We start from the raw sequence: 18614 nt of genomic DNA, 5'->3' as shown, positions 1-18614 counted from the left end.
CTGCCAGTGTCCAGCTTGACAAAACGCAGGCAGAAAATGCGTTGCTGGTACTATCTGGGCTTTTATTGAAAGCAGTGTTGCAGGAAAAGTATGGAATGTGTAGAAATACATGAGTACGTGACATTCAGATGTCTGGGCCCACTCAGAGAAGAAGGGGGAAACAGGTGGCTGGAGGCGAAGAGCTGGGGGGGGGCGGCAAATGGCAGCGCCTGAGATTGGGGTGGGGAGTCCCGTGCCGTTTGGCCGCCTTGGGGTGCCTGCCCGCCCCAGCTGCCTGGTACCGAACTCGGGAGACCCCCTCCGACAGCTTCCCTCTTGGCGGCAGGGCCGCGGGGAAGTCGCTTTGTGGGACACCCAGCTGTGAGACAAACACCACTTCATAGAACAGGCTGGAGTGGCAAACGCTACCATCATCCCAGGTCTCTCCTCGCAGGCGAAGCAAGAGCCTTGGCTGTTGATTTCCCCCAGCTCCCCCGTTCAGGCTTGCAGGGATCTGAAGGTTGGACTTAGAAATTGAAATTTTTAGGATCGGTGTGCTGATAAGGTGGAAGCCAGGGGAGCTCGGTGTTGGGCATTTCTGAGAGATTCGGACAGCCAGGCCACTGGAAGTACCACATCAAAACCATCCTGGTGGACAGGAACGTTGAAGATGTGGCTATCGTGGGCCTCTCTGGCAACAAGTGCGTGTGGGCAACCAAGCCAGGAGGGCTCCTCGCAGCCATCTCGCCTCAAGAAGTGGGCTTGATCACGGGCCAGGATCGGAAAACATTCCTGCTAACAGGAGTTACCGTAGCTGACAAAAAGTGCCGTGTGATTTGTGACAACCTGCTGGTGGATGAAGACAACATGATGGATGTCAGAAGCAAAGGCAGTGACAGCAGAAACATCTGTATTGGCAAGACCCCCAAAGCCCTGATCTTCCTCATGGGCAAGAAGGGAGTCCACAGAGGAGCCCTCAACCAAAAGGTCCACAGTATGATTGAGGGCACGAAAGCATGAAGCGAATAGTGCCAAAGAGACAGACATCTGCCTGAGCACAGCGGCTCAGGCTGCTTCTCTGCTGTGCAGCAGGCTGCTGTAGCAGAGAAGGGAAATAAACCTGATTTTGCTGCAGATCTCTTTGCCTCCTCCTTTCAGGTGGGGGTGCTGGGCAGGCAGCAGTGCTGCAACACTAACAGTCTACCCGACCAGCCACGGTGCAGAAGGGACTAACATCTACATTCTTCATCAGAATGCTCGGTATTACTTGAGTGGTCTCCCGGCTATCTTGGGTAGTTGCTCCCTGTTATTCTCATTTTACTGACTGATTTTGGGGTGAAGGTCTCTGATAACATTAGCTTTGGGAAAGGACAGGAGGGAGGGCAATCCCGTTGCCCCCTTGTTCACCACTTTGCTGATTAAATCATGCCCTAATGCCGTTCATGGGTTTTGAGACCTTCCTCCTACAACACTAAGGATAAGCAGGACTTAGTCTTTGTTTTTAATTTGCCCCTGGAACAAGCCCAGTTCATTGTGGAGATTAACTATTGATCAGCAGAGCCTTGTGCTGCTGTTGGTGTGTGCAAGGCACATGCAGAGATAGTCTGCCACCTGCTCACCTTCCATATCATTTGAAACCCCCTCTTAGGCTACTTTGCTGAGCAAATTGTGGTTTTACGAGATAAGTTACCTGTCTTGCGTCTGTGGCACAGGGATCTTCTGAAGTTCACTTCCTTTCCATCCTGCTCAGTCACACTGTCTGGCCTCAAGATCACGGGTCCCTGTAAGCCCCCCAGGACACCCGGGAGGACACGGAGTTGTGCCGAGCACGGCAGATTTCCTCCTCCATTCACCAGTACAGCCCTCCCCTACTGCTCACGCTTGTAACTCTGAATGGCCAGTCTGAAACAGGGCAGAACTGGTGTGCTTGAGATGAGACCGACACGGGGAAGACTCGAGGGGTATCTCCGGCTAGGCCGATCTCCTCACAGGCCGGCTTTCCTTGCTCCATTACTCCTGACAGCTGTGGCAGCTGCCTGGCAGCAAGCCTGAATCCACCACATGCCGTCCCGCTGCAGCACAGGCGGGCTGTTAGCACTCACCCATGGTGAGACACCACATCCTCCATACCCCTGGAACCCCCCCACTGCACCAGGTAAATCATAGGTGCGAAAAGCCTTGGTCTGGTTTGACCAGACTTCCCCCATCACCTTCAAATCGTTGACCCACTGAGCCAAAAATAATTGCTCATGATGGCTTTTATGACGCTGCCACAGACGTGAGAGGAGAGCCAGCCCCGCTGAGCAGACTGAGAGCACTTGTGCGCTCTCAGTTAATCTTCTCATTTAACACGGAGTCAATATTTTGTAGCTTAATTGAATTCACACAGAGATCTTTAATCTGCAACCACATCCACAGGAGCAGAAAAATGCTATAAGGGGACCCAGACATCTAGTGTATTAGCAAACGTTCAACAAAACTGCAATGACTGTCTAATTAGTAAGCACTGTTTGATAAGCAGCGTTTACAAGCTTGAATCAAAACAAATGTAAGTACTAAAGGGAAAAAAACACAAAACCACAAACTGGTTAACAATAAAAGCAATGCATCAAATGAAAAAAAGAAATGAAAAAAAGAGTTAATATTTATGCTGGCCACAAGTTTTTCAAAAAGCAAAGGTATTCCTAAGGAACACTGAGGCTTAGTTTCACAAGCTTAAGGCAAAAATGGGTAACTGTCTTCTGTGATTTCCTGAGCACTGGTAGCATTCTCCACTGTGCAAATCACAAAATGCAGAAAGCTTTCACCCTCCAGACTTCAGCCTAAGAGGCATCAGAATGACAGGATTTGGAATAAGTGAAAATAATTTTGGATTATTTACTGCTTGCTCCCTTCTTCAGGGTGCCAGAAAAAACAGGTCTGGAGTGTGTACGTATATACACACTTTACCAGCATAAGAATTTGGAGAAGTATGGGCCTATATGAGAGGTGGGTGCTGGTCTCTTCTCCCAAGTGACAAGTGATAGGACAAGAGGAAATGGCCACAAATTGCATCGGGGGAAGTTTAGACCGGATATTAGGAAAAATTTCTTCACCGAAAAGGTTGTCAGACACTGGAACAGGCTGCCCAGGGAGGTGGTGGAGTCACCATCCCTGGAGGTATTTAAAAGACGTGTGGATGAGGCGCTTAGGGACATGGTTTAGTGGCGGACTTGGCAGCGTTAGGTTTATGGTTGATGATCTTAAAGGTCTTTTCCAACCTAAATGATTCTATGATTCTATATAATGTGATGGCGTTGTGAATAGCTCGTCCCTAGTTACACTTTACGGGCAGCACAATGGTGTACAAAACCAGTATCTTCCATTTCAAAGGATTTGTTAACTAAATTCAGAAATAACTAGCCTTTGCTAGTGATTGCATATTAATTTAGAGACAAAATTATTCCTAAATCCAGGAAGGACCTTAAACTTTCATTCCCTAAATCTACCAGCCCGGAGCCTGAGGAGATTTTGTTCAGACCAGCCCTGAAAAGCAGCTGTTATGTTCAGCCCTGACTCTTCTTGAAGACTATGGCATGAAAGAGCTTAAAGAGGAATAACAGAAGGCAGCAGCATCTGCATAACGTCTGCTCTCCTGCTGTGATAGAAGGAACGTAAAATTAGAAATAACTGCAGAGAGCATGGTTGTGGCTTAACCTTTCAGGTCTAAGACTGCAGCCTTTGAGAAAAGCCTTCTTCACCCATCCACCAGGCACCTCTCAAAAGCCTCCAGTAAACAGCCTGAGCAGCAGGTTCGTTAATCCCCCATCCCAGGCACACCTGTGCTTACTTAGGAGCCCCCAACACCTTCTGCTGTACAGCAATGTGAATAGAGCCATTCAGAGAAAATGTAGGTACTGCTTTTGTTACAATCCCTGGCCGCTTGTGCAACAGGGTTGTATTTGCCGTGGCCAGAGCGGGCACGGTAAACCTGCACTTAACAGGAAATGCCCCTGTTTTCAATTCCTTAGAACGTCATCAAACTTCAGGAGAGTTGTGCTGAAATTCTCTGCACCAGGTTCTTGCTTCGGGCTCCTTAAAATATGTCCGATCAGAGAAGGATTTGTAGTGTCGATCCCACCGCAAACCGGGGCCGGGCTCTCTTGGTCATGAAAGCGGGCGATGATGGTCTATCTTGAAAACGCATGGTGTCAGCTCAGAAGCAGCCCCATGACAAATTTTCAGGTGGAACAAATTTTATGGAAAAAGTAATAACGTCTCTGCCTTCAGATGCAGTGGGCAATTGGAGAGAATTCTGCTAGAGGCAAACCTAGACTCTCTTGAGGCAGCGGCTCAATCAGAGCTCTAAGATGAATGACGAGGAAAGAGCTGAAGAATTTTACTTGTTTCTACTAAAAAAAAGACAAGTGACTGGGGATCTTATAGGTCTTCAATATGTGCATGGTGCTGTACTTTGGAAAGGCATAGAATACCACGCTTGAGGGGGTGATTTGGATGGACATTACAAAAAAAATCCCAGTGACACGGACAGCAAAATGCTGGCCTAGATTAGGTGACAGGCTGTTAGGATGCAGCTAAATGTAGGCTGGGCTTGTCGCAGTGAAGTAATAGGGTTAAATGCCCACACCAGGAATACGCCAGTTATTTTTCCAGGGACTCTCTGATAATTCAGCAAACGGCAGGGATGAGGGGATGACATGGCCGAGTATGCAGCCATCCCATGCTGATTTCAACAAGATGTCATAGAAATTCTGTTACACCCACACAAATTATATCCTTCTTCCAAACTTAGAAAAAACAATAAATTTAAAAGATTCCTTCACAGAGAGGAGGGGAGGATAAAAGCATTGTTGTTTCCTCTTACAATCTTCAAGGAAATCAGAGTTCAGTGAGTCATGCACTAGAAATGAGCTCAGTGAAATTCATGTAGGGAAAAATCTCAGGTGAATAATTGGTGATGATAGAATTAAAAACAGAGTCATTAATGATAGATGCCTTTTAATGGAACCAGAGCAATAAGATAAAGGGATCTTTTTTGTGAGGCTTTTCTACGTGGGGAATCATAAATAGATAAAAGCTGGGCAGGTCGGAGGGCTACTTTGTTCACTGTCCAGTCATATAGGAAGATGAATTGAAAATTGTTTTTCCTTCAGTCAAATGTTAAACATCAGTCTCTCTAAATTCACCAGGACAATACAGAAATGGTTGTTCCAGGCAAATGTTCAGCCCAGTATTAACTAACGCAGGCTAATGATGTTACAACTTCTCCCCATGTTCCATAATTGCAGTTCTCCAGGTGAGCATATTATCAGTCAGGTGGCTTTAGGAATTTGAATAGTCAGGGTGGGGCTGCATCTCATCTGGGAGAGAAGGTAAGGACTGAAGGAAAGGCTTTCCTGGGGAGCAGTGCATTTATTCTGCAGCACAAGGACTAACACAATTCTGCAGCTATGGTTTAGCAGCCATCACAGGGGAGGATGGGATTCACCAAGGACAGGAAAGTCCCCACCCTAACTCAGGCACAGCTGAAAAAGCAATATAGTGGTAGCTTGGTGTCCCAGGAAAGGAAGGAGCAAGGGTTGCTTTATAAGCAGCAGAAATAGGGGAATACAGAAAGCATCAGGAGGCAAGTGGAGATGGCATGCTGGAGCTGGGGTCCAAGGCAGCTCTGAGGGGGGTCATTCCAGTCTGCCGACCTCCGTTCCTCCTGCATTTGAAATTGCACATCCTGTCTTAAGCAGCTGTGATCTCTCCAGCAGAGGATGAGATTCAGAAACAAGATATGGCCGTGGCTCATCCCCTTTCCTCCCGTGAAGCATCATCCTTAATGAATGTTTTTAAGGCACAGCAAGAACCTCAGGGCAAAGCGTAATGCATTTTTAGGTGTTGAAGGAAAAAAAAAACCACCACAAGAACAATGTTCCTATGGCTTTACATTTGAGACACCTGCAAAGAGGAGACTCGGGATTCACCTGGGTGGAAAACACTGGTGTGCGGAGACACACCTTACACTGCTGGGACCCAACACCCTGGAGAAGGGTCTGGACAGAGCAGGAGGCCAGCCTAGGGGAGGGCAGGAAAACCCTGCAGGGGATGAGCCAGGACAAGAGGGCAAGCTGACGAGGCTGGAAATCTGTTTTTTTCCCAGGAGATGGCACTAAAGGACAATTGCCTTTCAGCCGGCATCGTGCAATGCAGTGAAAACATTGCTGGGGGCCAAGCTGTTCCTCAGGCGGTTTGCACTCCCATCTTCCCAAGTCGCTCCTTGTTATCAGAAGCAAAGCTTTATTCTTAGCATCTGTGCTTTTAGCAAGGGTGAGGATTTTTGTCTTTTATATCTCCATACAGCTGGCAAATAGAAGCTTTCTGCTTATCACGGCAGGATCCCACTCGTGGCCTCAGAGGGTCACCCAGGCTGGGCGGACCCCAGGAGGTCTCTCCGCCAGCCTCCTGCTCACAGCAGGGTCAACACTGAATTTGCACCGGGTTGCTCTGCACTTTGTACAGTCATGCCTTGAAGGCCTCTGGGGACAGAGACTCCCCAGCCTCCTGAGGAAACCTCTTCTCATGCTTAATTATCATATTAGTGTTTTTTTCCCCCCTTACATCCTGCTGGAAACTCCCCAGTTTCAATTTCTGACCGTTGCCCCTTGCTGTCTGGCTGTGGACCTCAGTAGCCTGATTCCGTCTTGTTGGCAACCCCTTCTTAGGTATTGAAAAGCTGCTGTCAGGTCCCTCCCAAGTCTCAGAGCCCCAAGCCTCTCCGCGTAGGTGATGCAGGATTCAGGAAGGAACACCACCCTCTCTGAGCTCAGGCTAGACTTCACCCCAAAACAGACCTGGCAGCCGGATACTAGTTCCTACGTGGAGAAGGAAGGGGAAAATTTTATTCCTGTACTTGCTATTAATTTAATTGTCTCCATTAATCTACAAGCTCTTTAGGCTCTCTACTGCTCCTTGAAGAAAAAGGATTTCAAAAGCACACTCTGTACAGGTAACTGCAGCAACTTGGTACACATTTTAGGACCAGTTTTTTCTCAGAAGATGCCAGTGCCTGGCTAACAAGGGCCTCAAGATACGGAAAAAGAGACAATTGGTTTTTTGGCAACCCAACACAAAACCTGCCCCCTTGCCAGTCTTACAGACAGGCAGAGGACAGAAAGGTCGTTCATCCCTAAAGTGAATCTTGGTGTCCAACTGGCAAAGCCCTGGAAGCGCCGAAGTGACGTGGTGTGGTGTGGTATGGCTCTCCTCAGCTACAGCACTTCAAAAGCAAGCTGTGCCAGAGTGCTTCCTTGCTGCTAATGTTGCAGGACAAAGGACAATAGCTGTGAGTCCTCTGCCATTTCCTCAGAGCCTACGGTAAGCCAGAATAGTCATTAAATGCTCTGGCAAAACCAGAAGAAATAAACTTTATTCTGCTCCGTGAGTCACTGCGCCGGCGCTAGGAATACCCGGAGGTTTAGTTTAAAAGTGACTTGCCAGGCTGTCAGGTTAGTGGAGTTCATTCCTGAGAGAAGCTTCGACGAGTTGAATACTTCTTGCCACTCTTGCACGGATTCAGCTTCCTGAACTTATTACTGTGCCGTTTGTTATAGAACATGGTGAAAGGCGGGTAGAAGTCTGAAGGGAACCAGATAGCACAGTAGCACACCCCTGAAAACAAAAACCTGTGAGGTGAAGCAATGGGTAGAGGTGCCAAGCAAGTGCCTGAAGGGAGGAACGCATTTCGTCCAACTCAAATGTCAAATCAAATCTCCCACGTGTACCTGCTGTACCGTCATATCCACCACATCCCACCTTTGTTTATGAGAGGGTCAAACGTCTGTTTTGTTCCTCAAAGGAAGCAGGAGATAAACTGTACAGAAGCCCATTTTAATAAAAGAGCCTACCGATGGGCTGAAAGCTCTCCCTGCTGGGGTGGCTCCTCCAAGGCCAGCCTTGCCAAGAGCACATGAAGCCCGTGCAGAAGCCGAGAGTCAATCCTGAACTGCCCTCCTGGCTTGGCACGCGGTCAGGGCTGCTCTGGAGAGCCCAGCCTCCCTCACCGTCACCGACGTCTCGCTCTCCTCCAAGTCACTTGCAGACTTCCAACACTCCGCTTCAGATGGAGGTTGGCATTTCTCGTTGGCTGAGCAGACAACCTGCCGCCCAAAGCTGGGTGAGTCGGGGAATATTACCTCGTTTCTGGTATCACTGAGACAACATTTAGCAACGGCGCTGCAGGATCTGCCCTGTCCCACCTGTTTGCATCACAGACCTGGCACAGCAGGGATGCTGCCACGACTGACGGGAACTGCAGCCCTCTGCCATCCACCCCGCTGAAAGATGAACCTCACCCCCTGGATGCAGATTTCCTAGACGGCGCTGTGTCAGCTGGGCCGGCGGAGAGAGTAGCAAACCCTCAGGCCAAGGCTTGGCCTCACAAGTGCGCTCCACCAGCTGAGGAGTGAATTACTGCTCAAGGAGTACTGGTAAGCAGCATGAATTGGTGAGAACCATCGGTTCATTCTGAGGAAGGAAAATAGGCTGGCATGAATCACCAGCTGTTTTATAGCAACAGCACAGGTTACCTGCTTACTTTTTCTCTTTCCTCTTTCTTTGTTTTCGGTCTTTTATAAACACCATTCAGCAGAAGCTGACTTGCCAATACGCATCAAGCTTTGCTTTTCTCAGGCTCACACAGAAACACCATTTACGTATCATTTGGGTTCTGTATGGATGGCAACCGGGCTATTCCCTTAAAGTTGCACCAGGCGAGCAGAGACCATAGGTCAGCAGGCAGAAGTCAGGGGTAACGACTGTGCCGAGCGGTTCACAAGCTAAAGTTCATGTTTACCTCTGCGGGAAGTCGCTGCACTGAAAGGGTTGGACCCTGGGTGTTGCAATGAGGGAGCAGCCTTGCTGTTCAGAGGACAGACGGACAAATAGATGGACACTCATTTCACACAGAAAAATGGAGACACAAATCCCCCCTGCATTGCTCTAGTAATCTAAAAAAAGCGTTAATGACTCATGCTATAAAACAGAGTGAGTGGTGTAACAGAATTTGACATTAATCCCAAATTATGCAGGCTGGTGTGGCTTGCGGGTGTTAGGACAGCCCTGTTCTTACTGCAGAAGATAGAGCAGCTATCAACACCCTTCCCACAAGGAAGCTCAAGAAAAACAACTAAAGGCATGAAAGCAATGAGCAAAATCCCTTTGCAGCTATTCCTACCCCAACTCGTGCAGCCTTAGATCCTCTACAGCCTCATCTCCACACCTTGCCTTTCCTGAGCATTTCCATGGAGTCTGGGCTACAACCGTGTCCTTCTAGAAGAGCGCTGAGGCCACGGGCAGAACAACCCGAGGAAGTTTACACTGCAGCTTCCCCTCGCTGCTTAGGCCCCCCCTGAGAAACACCTCCCTTGCACACTTACATATGTGTGTAGGTAAATGCAAGACATGGATCACATTACTTTTATTTACAGTCCAGTTAGAAAAGAGCATTAAAAAAAAAATCCACCTTTGTTTCATTTGCTACATTTAAAAGAAATACAGTCTAGTTTGCTAAGATGTGCAAACCCCTTCATTCAAAAAAGGCAAAGAAAGCAAATGAACAGCACTTTTTTGCAGGTAAGTCAACTCCTTGATTACAAAAACACTATCAAAACTAGAAAGATCTATAATACAGAGAAAGTGCTAGCAGGGAAATAATTTACTGCTACCACAAAAGACTGACAGAAAAAAACCCACAAAACCAAAACCCACAGAATTTTGAAGGCCCATAAAGCTCCTTATTCCTGTGTCATCAATACAAGATTTGTATCCCTGGAGGTGTGACACGGAAGCGGCTCCATCCGCACCAAGGAGCTGAGCCATCTGATGTTGACATTCTCTGGCTAAGACTTCCACCTACGGACATGAAGATGGAGGTGACAGGTTATTTGGCCCCATTCTTACACAAAATGTTGTACATTCTTATACCAAACGCTGTATGTAGGTTTTTTCAGATGCAGCTGGTAATCCATTTTCTTTTCCGGTGACCGCCACAGAACTGGGTGTTCTTACAGCCCCAGCTTCCAGAACCAGGTACGTCAGATACAAACTCCGTTCTCAGTAAGAGAAGTATATGCAGGTTTCACAGCAGCACAGGAAAAGTTTAAAATACTAATCACAGTGAACCTTTAATGCCCCAAAATCAGAAGACAAACACACCTCATTTTCTTTTTGGATTTTTACATCAGTCTTAAGATCTATAGGCCCTTGATTTCCAGTGTTTGAGATGAACAACAGTGATGCAGCAAAGCTCACCATGTCTCAGACCACAGTCCCTTTATATCTGAATATATTTTTAAGTATACTCATAATCTTAACCCTCTCAGGGGAGGAAAAAAAAAACAAAAAAGAAAAAAAAGGACATCAGAAAACCAAAGACTACCTTTTCCTGATCCCTCGTTATCTGTTTCCTCCACTGCTTTGACAACTCCTCTCAGCAGCCAGACTCCGCTCTCCACCGCCCCAGCTGCCCCCACGTCCTCTACTTCCCTTCACTTCTCTCTCCCTCATCTACTTGCTTTTCCATCCGTCCTTGGCTCCCTTCCACACACAGCCCAAAGCTGTAGAAAACCAACTCATGTCTGAGAACAAACTTCAGCTCAATTAGTCGAAGATTATTTCCTCATCCTTGCATTTCTTCAGCCTGATCCGATTTTATAAAGCGCTGGAAGTTTCTGCAGAGAAGCGCACTCAGTCCGGGGGAAGGGGCTGGCCAAGGGGGTCGGGGCTGGGACTGGTTCTCCAAGAGGTTTCTCAGATGCGGGTCTCAGATTTAATCCTAAGAAAGCAGCGATGGCCTCGCGCCCTCCCCGGTGGAGCACGCAGAGCCGCGCTAGCGGAGGAAGGATGCCACCTGAGCTGCCACCCCAAAGGGAGCGGAATACGCCGTCGCTAATCCTTGCAGGCCAACCACCAAGTAGCGGCATCCCTTCTGCAGAGCTTTGCCGACGTTCTGCGGAGAGAGACGGGCGAAGGGGATACAAAAAGGAGAGGTGATAGAAAATAGCTTCACATAAAATCCTTCCCACAGCCAATGTCACCGACCCAGAAAATGAACGTCTCCCATAGCTAATGGGGGCTTGAGCATGGAACAACATTTTACCACCTGTTTTTCTATATAAATACGCACCCACAGAGTATAGTTAAATTGAATGGATACAGCCTCCACGGGAAGCCAGGCTTTTATGTGGGCTTCTATTCAAAAATAAAATGAGTTTAAACTCGCATCTAGTTCACAGAGGTACATGCTTCCCACACATACATGTTCTAAGTACGTTAATAACTCTTAAAAGCACGTAAGCTGGTAAAACTGGTGCTGAACAAGAAGGCAGTAAATCACGGAGAATACTTTTATGGAAATTTCATTGCTTTTTTGTCAAACCAAGATTTTTTGGGTCAAAATAAGAGCTTTGACCCATTTTCATGTCTGTATACGTTTAAGAACTCATCTGTGTAGTGCATTAGAGATAACTTGCCACAGTTTATTTAAACTAAAAACTTTAATCTAACTTCAATTTCACTCTTGCTAGTTTTTGCTCATATGGCTGGTCATGACTGGGGAATTAATGCTATGTGGTCAGTTTGGGAGGAATATCAGAATTAACTGTTAGTAACACTTTATGGTTATGTGGGACTAGATCAAAATAATCTCTTGTAATATGGAAAACACCGAAACAGAGGATCTACTTTTCAATATAAGTAAATCAGTGAAATCCAGTCAATATCTATTATATTCCTAGGATTTCTTAAAGCTGGGAGCGGCACATGAAAACCTCCAGCTGCCACGATGCCACTGCATAGCTGAATTTTGCTGTATTTACTCCTATGGAACCTTACTCGAAGGGAGTTAAGATAGCAAAACAAAAAGGCAGCTCAAACCCCAGGGTAGAGCCTGGGGACGGAGGAGGAGACACAGGGCCCTCCCTTCCCACATCTGCCCCATCCTACCATGTTGCACTGGCGACTTCTTTCCTCCTTCCTGCACCATATACAATTTACTCAGCCGGCCCTCACCAGCCCTTTCAGGAGCCGTCCTTACTGCCAAAGCTCAACTGGCAAACCTTCCCCGGCGGGACGTTGTCTGATCAATACAAAAGGGAATATGCTGCGTCCAAGAACTACCCTGTGCTCTGAACGCTATGGTAAGCGCCCTTATGCCAACAGCACGTACAGCAAGAGCACATCAGCAAATTTAGGAACTGCTGCGACATAACCATGCTCACGAAACCGCTCTGTATACATCAAGCCTACACTGGGCTTGAGACTGCTTCATACTACATGCGTTTACTGTGACTTGGAAATCACAGTGTTGGAAACTCGGAGTATCAAATCCATCAGGAAAGAATTAAATATGCTATTCATCTCTTTGTGGAACAGTAGTACCTGTGAGGCAGCTCATGAGGACGCTGTCAGCTGTAAATTCTGTGAATTTCAAAATGAAGTAACTTTGCCAAGCTAACTGGCGTTTTTCTGGATGTCAGACATAGCAAGCATACCTTTAACAAAATCACCATTTTCTTAAAGAATGCAGCAGAAAGTCAGGTCTCGTACCTACATCTGTAATCTCTCTGGTAGGAAAAGATTCCAGACAGGTTTTTCCTGCTACCACAGAAACTGCTTTTCGCTACAAATACACAGACATACCTAAGGTGTATTTAAGCGACACGAACAACAGAAAAATAATCGAATTCTTCCAAATACCACTTTTGTAATTAAAGGCACCCGCCCTCCAGGGGAGAAGGAATCATCACCAGACTGCGGGACTTGTGACTTCCAACACAGGAAAGCAAAAGAACCATTTTGAGCCAAAACAGTAGTTACACAATGAAGAACATGTCGCATTTTCTCTTTAACTGCTACCAGTGATTTTGAGGGGACACCTAGAAGGTAAACTGGCACAGGACCGTGCTGGAGGTATTTTATTACCCTTCCTTTGGGTTACTTAAGTAGAAGAAAATAAAACGCAGGACAATTAACTGGAAGTTTTAAGAAACGGTGTCACAACAATGACGCCGAGGGAAACGCAGCACAAAGGAGGGCAAAGTACCCGTCACATGGATCAGCTTAGCGTCATTTTCACTCCGGAACGGCACATTTTCTACTCTTTGATCCAGGCGAGGGTCGGCGTCGTGCCTTCCCCAGCAGCACCGGCTCCCCCCCGGCAAGGGCAAGCGCAAGCCGGCGGGCTGAGCCCCGCCTCGGGGCTAAGCGCTGGCGCCTCACATGCCTGAGGGACACGGGGGGCACTTCCGAGAGCCCCTCGGAAAAGTCGGTGCCGAGGCCCCGCTGCCCGCCCGGCCCCGGCCCCGGCCCCGGCCCCGGCTGCCCCGGGCGGCGGCGGCCGCTCCGGGAGCGCTCTCCCCTGCCCGCCCTCACCTTGCCGTACTTCTTCAGCCGCTTCCCGTAGGGCCGCTTGCCGGCGGCCCGCGGTGGGCGCAGCGGCTCGTAGGCGTCGGGCAGGAGGGCGAAGCGCACCTTCCTGGCGGCAGCGCCCTCCTCCTCCAGCCCCGCCGGCCGCGGGGCCCCCGCGCTGCCCTCAGCCGCCTCCGCCTCCTCCTCCTCGCCGGGCAGGATGGAGACCTGGTCGTCGCCGGGCCCGCGGCGGGAGTACCTGCCCCTCGCCTTGGCGCCCAGCCGCGCACCCACCGTCATGGTGCCGCCGGGCGCCGACCGCCCTGCGCGGAGCTCCGGCCGCTTCCTCCGCTGCGCCACAGGTGTGGCCGGAGGCGGCCGCTGCCTCCTCCCCGGGGCGGGACGGCTGCGGGAAGAGGCGCCCCGGCCCCCCCCCCGCGCCCTGCGGGCCCTGCCCGCGGAAACCGGCCCGGGGCAGCCGGGCGAGGGCTGGCGGGGCCGCGGCGTCGGGCAGCGGCCGCGGTCCCCCGGCCCCGCCGCGGCTCTGGTGCGGCAAACCGTGTCTCGCCTTGCCGGGGAGGCGGGGAGCTGCCCCCCCGTCGGCCCAGGGGCGGGGGAGCCCACCTGCAGCCGGGCTGCTTCGGCCTCCGCGCCGTGTCCCCCCGCGAAACACTGAAACGGCCCTCGGCCCAGCATCGCCCGCACCGCTCCGCGCCAGCGGCGGCTTCGGGAGGTCGCGCTCCCCCTCCCGTCCGAAAAAAAGCCAAACTCCCTGGTAGTCCCGCGGTTAAAGGTGTTCCTGCCCACAGCCTCGGCTGAACAGCGTCTCCGGCGTGCAGGGCTCCGTTCCGCTCCCCCGGGCCAAGGGGAAAGCACCAACGCCGTCGTTTAAAGGCGAAGTTTTTCGCTGGGATGCATCGGGAGGCCGAGCGCTGCGCGCCTCTGCAGCTGGGTGGGCCGCAGCCCAAGGGTCGCGCTTCCGGAGCAGCGTTCGGGTAGCTGGGGTAGGTCAAGAAAAGCAAAACTGTACAGCGAGGATCAGGATCATTTATTAAACCCGTTGGTGTATTTATCAACATTGGATACATACACAAATACTTTGGACAAGCAGATGTGGTAAGGGGACAGACTCATCCTTTACTGTGGGTTTTTACTGATGTGCTGGTTTTGGCTGGGGTAGAGTTAATGTTCTTCATAGTAGCTAGTATGGGGCCGTGTTTTGGATTTGTGCTGAAAACACTGTTGATACACAGGGATGTTTTAGTCACTGCTGAGCAGTGCTTACACAGCGTCAGGGCCTTTTCTGCTCCTCACCCACCCCGCCAGCGAGCAGGCTGGGGGGCACAAGGAGTTGGGAGGGGACACAGCCGGGACAGCTGACCCCCACTGACCAAAGGGATATTCCAGACCATAAGATGTCATGCTCAGTATATAAACTAGGGGGAAAGCTGGCCGGGGGACCGCTGCTTGGGCTGGGCATCGGTCAGAGGGTGGTGAGCAATTGTTCTCATTTGCATCACTTGTCTTTCTTGGGTTTTTTTTCCTATTTTTTGGTTATTTTTCTTTTCATTACAATCTATTATTATTATCATTATTATTATTTGTATTTAATTTAATTTATTAAACTGTTCTTATCTCAACCCACAAGCTTTCTCGCTTTTACTTTTCCGACTCTCTCCCCCATCCCACTGGAGCAGGGGGGAGTGAGTGAGCAGCTGTGTGGTGCTCAGTTGCCGCTGGGGTTAAACCACGACAACCGAGAAACAAAGCCTTGAACCTGTGTCTCCCCGAGATGCGCCCTGAACATTCAGCGAGTAAATCCTGCGCCTAGCGTAGTTCTCTGCTCAAGGATGGTGTTTCACCATCGGCACAGCTCCAGCCAGAAAGCCGCGTAATGGACGGCTTGGCCAGTCCTCTAAAGGGTGGAAGATGTGAGCTAAGTCTCAGGTCTGTTGCTGCAGGAAAAGTGCTCTATCCCTTCCCCTGTTTTCTATCAAAGGTGTCGCCAGTCCTGCTACTGTCGTCAGGTTTTTAATTTAAATCACCAGAAGGTTGAGGTGGAGACCTAAACCTGGGACAGGACTTCATGCTGCGAGTACCAGTCCCAAACGGACACGTACCACAGGCCATGTCTGGCCCTCGGAGCTCCTCCTTCCTCTGGGCTCTGGCCATACAGCGCCTGCAGGGCCCGATTCTGAGCCACCCAGTTCTCTCCCTCACCTCCTGGGGCCAGGTGCTGAACTTGCCCATGTCCTGGAGGTGCAGATACGTCCTAAACGCTGCAGAGACAGTAAAAGAGAGTAGTTCCAAAGGTCCTGTCCCACGTACCTATTTTAACAATAATCACATGGTAGGCAGCCTGAAACAGCAAGGTATAGGAGTTAAATTTTGCATGTTCTGATAGATTGCTGTAGATTTTAATGTGCTACGAGTCTGAAGTGATTGCTTGATGCTGATGAAGTAGAGCATCAAGAAATAAAGTATCAATAATCTGTAAGCACCTGTTGAATGGGATCTTTTATCTTGTTAACCTCAAGCTACCTTGAAAAATTTTAAAGGAAAAAAAAATGCATTAAATATTTTTCTGGGACTTTGAATAGGTTTTCTATTTATAGATCTGTTACTGAATGTATACTTTGCCCCTAAAGGAGAAGTGCAAAGATAGTGAAAGATAATGTCTCCTCAAGAGGGACAGGCCTTTCCGCGCACACGGGGTTTGCACCTCATGAGTTTGTTTCATTTTCCAGAGTTCAACTATCAAAACCGCAGAGAATGCATCTCTCAATCTCCGAACGCAAATGGAGACAGTAAATTGAGAGGTCCAAGGTACCTCTTAGGTGTATGACACTGGGTATCAAAAGTTTCCTGTAAGTCTAACAAGCTCATGGAATTCTAGTGTCATCGTACCTAAATGGCATTGACGACGCCACTTTGTTCTCGAGCATTATTTTTCATCCACAGAAGCAGGAGTGAACGTTTATAGCCCTTTCATTGACCTACATACATTTTAATGTTTTAAATTGGACTGCGTGAAAAGGGATCTATTCAGTTTGGAAGTGTGTGTATACTTCAAATAAAGAAATAAAGCAAAAAAAAAAAGCAACCCCCACCCAAACCAGCAGAACCATGCGGTAGTCTAACTGTTCCTCCCTACCCACACCAAACACCCCCTAGAAATGCTACGTAAGCCATCTGAAGATCCGAGACATCCCTATCCCTTCCTGGAGCTGTGGAACACAATGCGGCATTTAACTGTCTTTTGGATTTCTCTAAAGTCGTGCTGATAAAACGCCATGCTGATCCCCTCCGACGTGAAAGTCAAGCTGCATTTCAGATCCAAATGTTCTTACCCCACTCTTACCTGAGTAGTAACTTATACATTACGGGTACCTAAGAAAGAGGTACCTAAGGTGGCAGCTGTTGAGGGACTCAAAAAACAGGCACTGAGGACAACCTAGGGCAAAGTTAGCCCTGTAACAACAGGGCCTATAACGCGGGAAGCTAGCTTAAGCACGTCATCTACTGTCTCACAGCATGACCTATATTGTTTCCACCGAACCTTCTGAAAAGGCAAAGGGTTTTGTTTCATGACTAAGTTCACACATGATCTTGGATTAACATCAAGGTTATGTTCCAGTGGTGTATTTTCAAGGATAAGTGAACATTCATGGATGTTTACAGGTAAACTGAGCAGATGCACAAACCCCTCCCGAGGCTGATTTTTGGTGCATTTCTGGAAAAGCTCCTGGACAGACATCCATTTCTAAGAAGTGCTAAACCACCGCTACCTTCCAGACAGCGCAGGACCACAGAACCAATGCAATGCTAATCCTGAATTCAGACAATGTTGAAGATGAAGTCTGTACACCATTAGATTATTTTGCTATCTGCAGTAATTATTGCGCTTTTAGAAAGGGCAAACAACAAATGCTTTAGTATGAGAACTGTTCAAGTAAGTTTTAATAGAGTGCACCAGTGAATCAAGATGACTTGCATCAGATTTTGTTTCAATGAACATCAGGTAAAAAAAGAAAAGGGGCTACAGTTCTTTCTTTCCAAACACCACCCTTTTTCTAAGGCAACAATACACGTCCATTTCCGAACATAACTGTTACATAGGAAAGCTACATCACAGTACAGTATGTAAAGTCCATCTCGGTCAAGAAGCCATTAGAGAATGGCACATTTACTACACTTACAGCCTTCTAACTTAGGGTTACAGAGTTTACCACAGCTTTTTTTTTTAATTTTTATTTTTTAAAGTGACAATTTCTTAATGAACTTTCTATTCTTCACAAGAGTGTGCAGATGGGGCCCATATGTTGATATTACAGTAATTACGACATTAAATAACATTGCACAACCAACCTCTATGGTTAATTCAGTACAAAATAACAAGTATTAAAATGTACCAGTACTAGTGGTTTTACATAGTTTATAATCATTAATTATGAAGGAAAAAAATGTGGTGTTTTTTTTTTTCTTTTCTGTAGGCAAGTGCCTAATTACAAAGCTGCACATTACAGGCATAATGATGTGGAATAAATACAAGAAATCTGGTAAAATATTAAACACAAACAGGTTACATGGGAACAAACTGTACAACCACAAAAGCATAAATCGACAATTTATCATTATAAACAATGTATGTTTAGCTGTAAAATATTACGTGGAAACGCATGTACTCTTTGGGGGCACATGTTCCAAAAGCCAAGCTAATTCCTGAGGTGGTATTATTAACTTATACAATTGGTCAACACTTCAGATTATCTTGTGCTATTAAACAGTCCCAATATTAATATTTTTCCATAAAATGGAATTTATAGTATTCTGAAGGCAGCAAACAAGTGATATTTTACACCATGATATTCAAATGAAATAATTACGGTTCTCCATTTTGGTGCTACATTTGTTAACGGGCCATGGGAGTAAGCACTATAATTTGCAGACAGAACATCACTTACGCCTGGTTTCCGTTCCCCCACAGCTCTGAGCTGGCCGAAGGCAGAACAAAGTTTTTAAACTGTAAGTGCCAACACTGTAAACATGTTTGTGGGTTTGTTTTTTTTTTTTTTTCCCCAACTAAACACTGTCCAATAACAAGGATAAGAGCCAAAAGATAAGCAGGAACAGTCTTGTGTAGAACAAAAGCCGATTATTCATCGACTTTTGGTTCAAATAATGAAAAAAAATCTTTAAATAATTAAAAATGGTAATACTACAGCTGTGAAAACACCTTTTTG

The 18614-nt window shown here is 47.8% G+C and overlaps 2 protein-coding genes across 2 annotated transcripts; one reads left to right on the top strand and one right to left on the bottom strand.

The window, feature by feature from the left end:
- Positions 1–199: 199 nt before the first annotated feature.
- PFN3 (profilin 3) lies at positions 200–999 on the top strand. Its single transcript, XM_059835878.1, has 2 exons — positions 200–277; positions 595–999. Exons 1-2 carry the CDS (start codon positions 200–202, stop codon positions 997–999), a joined length of 483 nt encoding a protein of 160 aa, XP_059691861.1.
- Positions 1000–9482: 8483 nt separating this feature from the next.
- C2H1orf115 (chromosome 2 C1orf115 homolog) lies at positions 9483–13671 on the bottom strand. The gene is made up of 2 exons (XM_059835650.1): positions 13396–13671; positions 9483–10972 (listed from the first exon to the last, which is right to left on the bottom strand). Exons 1-2 carry the CDS (start codon positions 13669–13671, stop codon positions 10853–10855), a joined length of 396 nt encoding a protein of 131 aa, XP_059691633.1. The 3' UTR covers positions 9483–10852.
- Positions 13672–18614: the final 4943 nt, after the last annotated feature.

Source organism: Gavia stellata, chromosome 2, assembly GCF_030936135.1.
Source record: "Gavia stellata isolate bGavSte3 chromosome 2, bGavSte3.hap2, whole genome shotgun sequence".
Lineage (NCBI taxonomy): Eukaryota > Metazoa > Chordata > Aves > Gaviiformes > Gaviidae > Gavia > Gavia stellata.
The sequence above is the reverse complement of the archived record's forward strand: the minus strand, read 5'-3'. Positions and strand labels throughout refer to the sequence as shown.

Coding starts and splice junctions, on each gene's coding strand:
- PFN3 (XM_059835878.1), top strand. CDS start 200: ATGGCAGCGCCTGAGATTGGGGTGGGGAGTCCCGTGCCGTTTGGCCGC. Junction 278..594: donor CTGCCCGCCCCAGCTGCCTG/GTACCGAACTCG, acceptor AGATTCGGACAG/CCAGGCCACTGGAAGTACCA.
- C2H1orf115 (XM_059835650.1), bottom strand. CDS start 13,671: ATGACGGTGGGTGCGCGGCTGGGCGCCAAGGCGAGGGGCAGGTACTCC. Junction 10,973..13,395: donor GGCTGAAGAAGTACGGCAAG/GTGAGGGCGGGC, acceptor CTCTCTCCGCAG/AACGTCGGCAAAGCTCTGCA.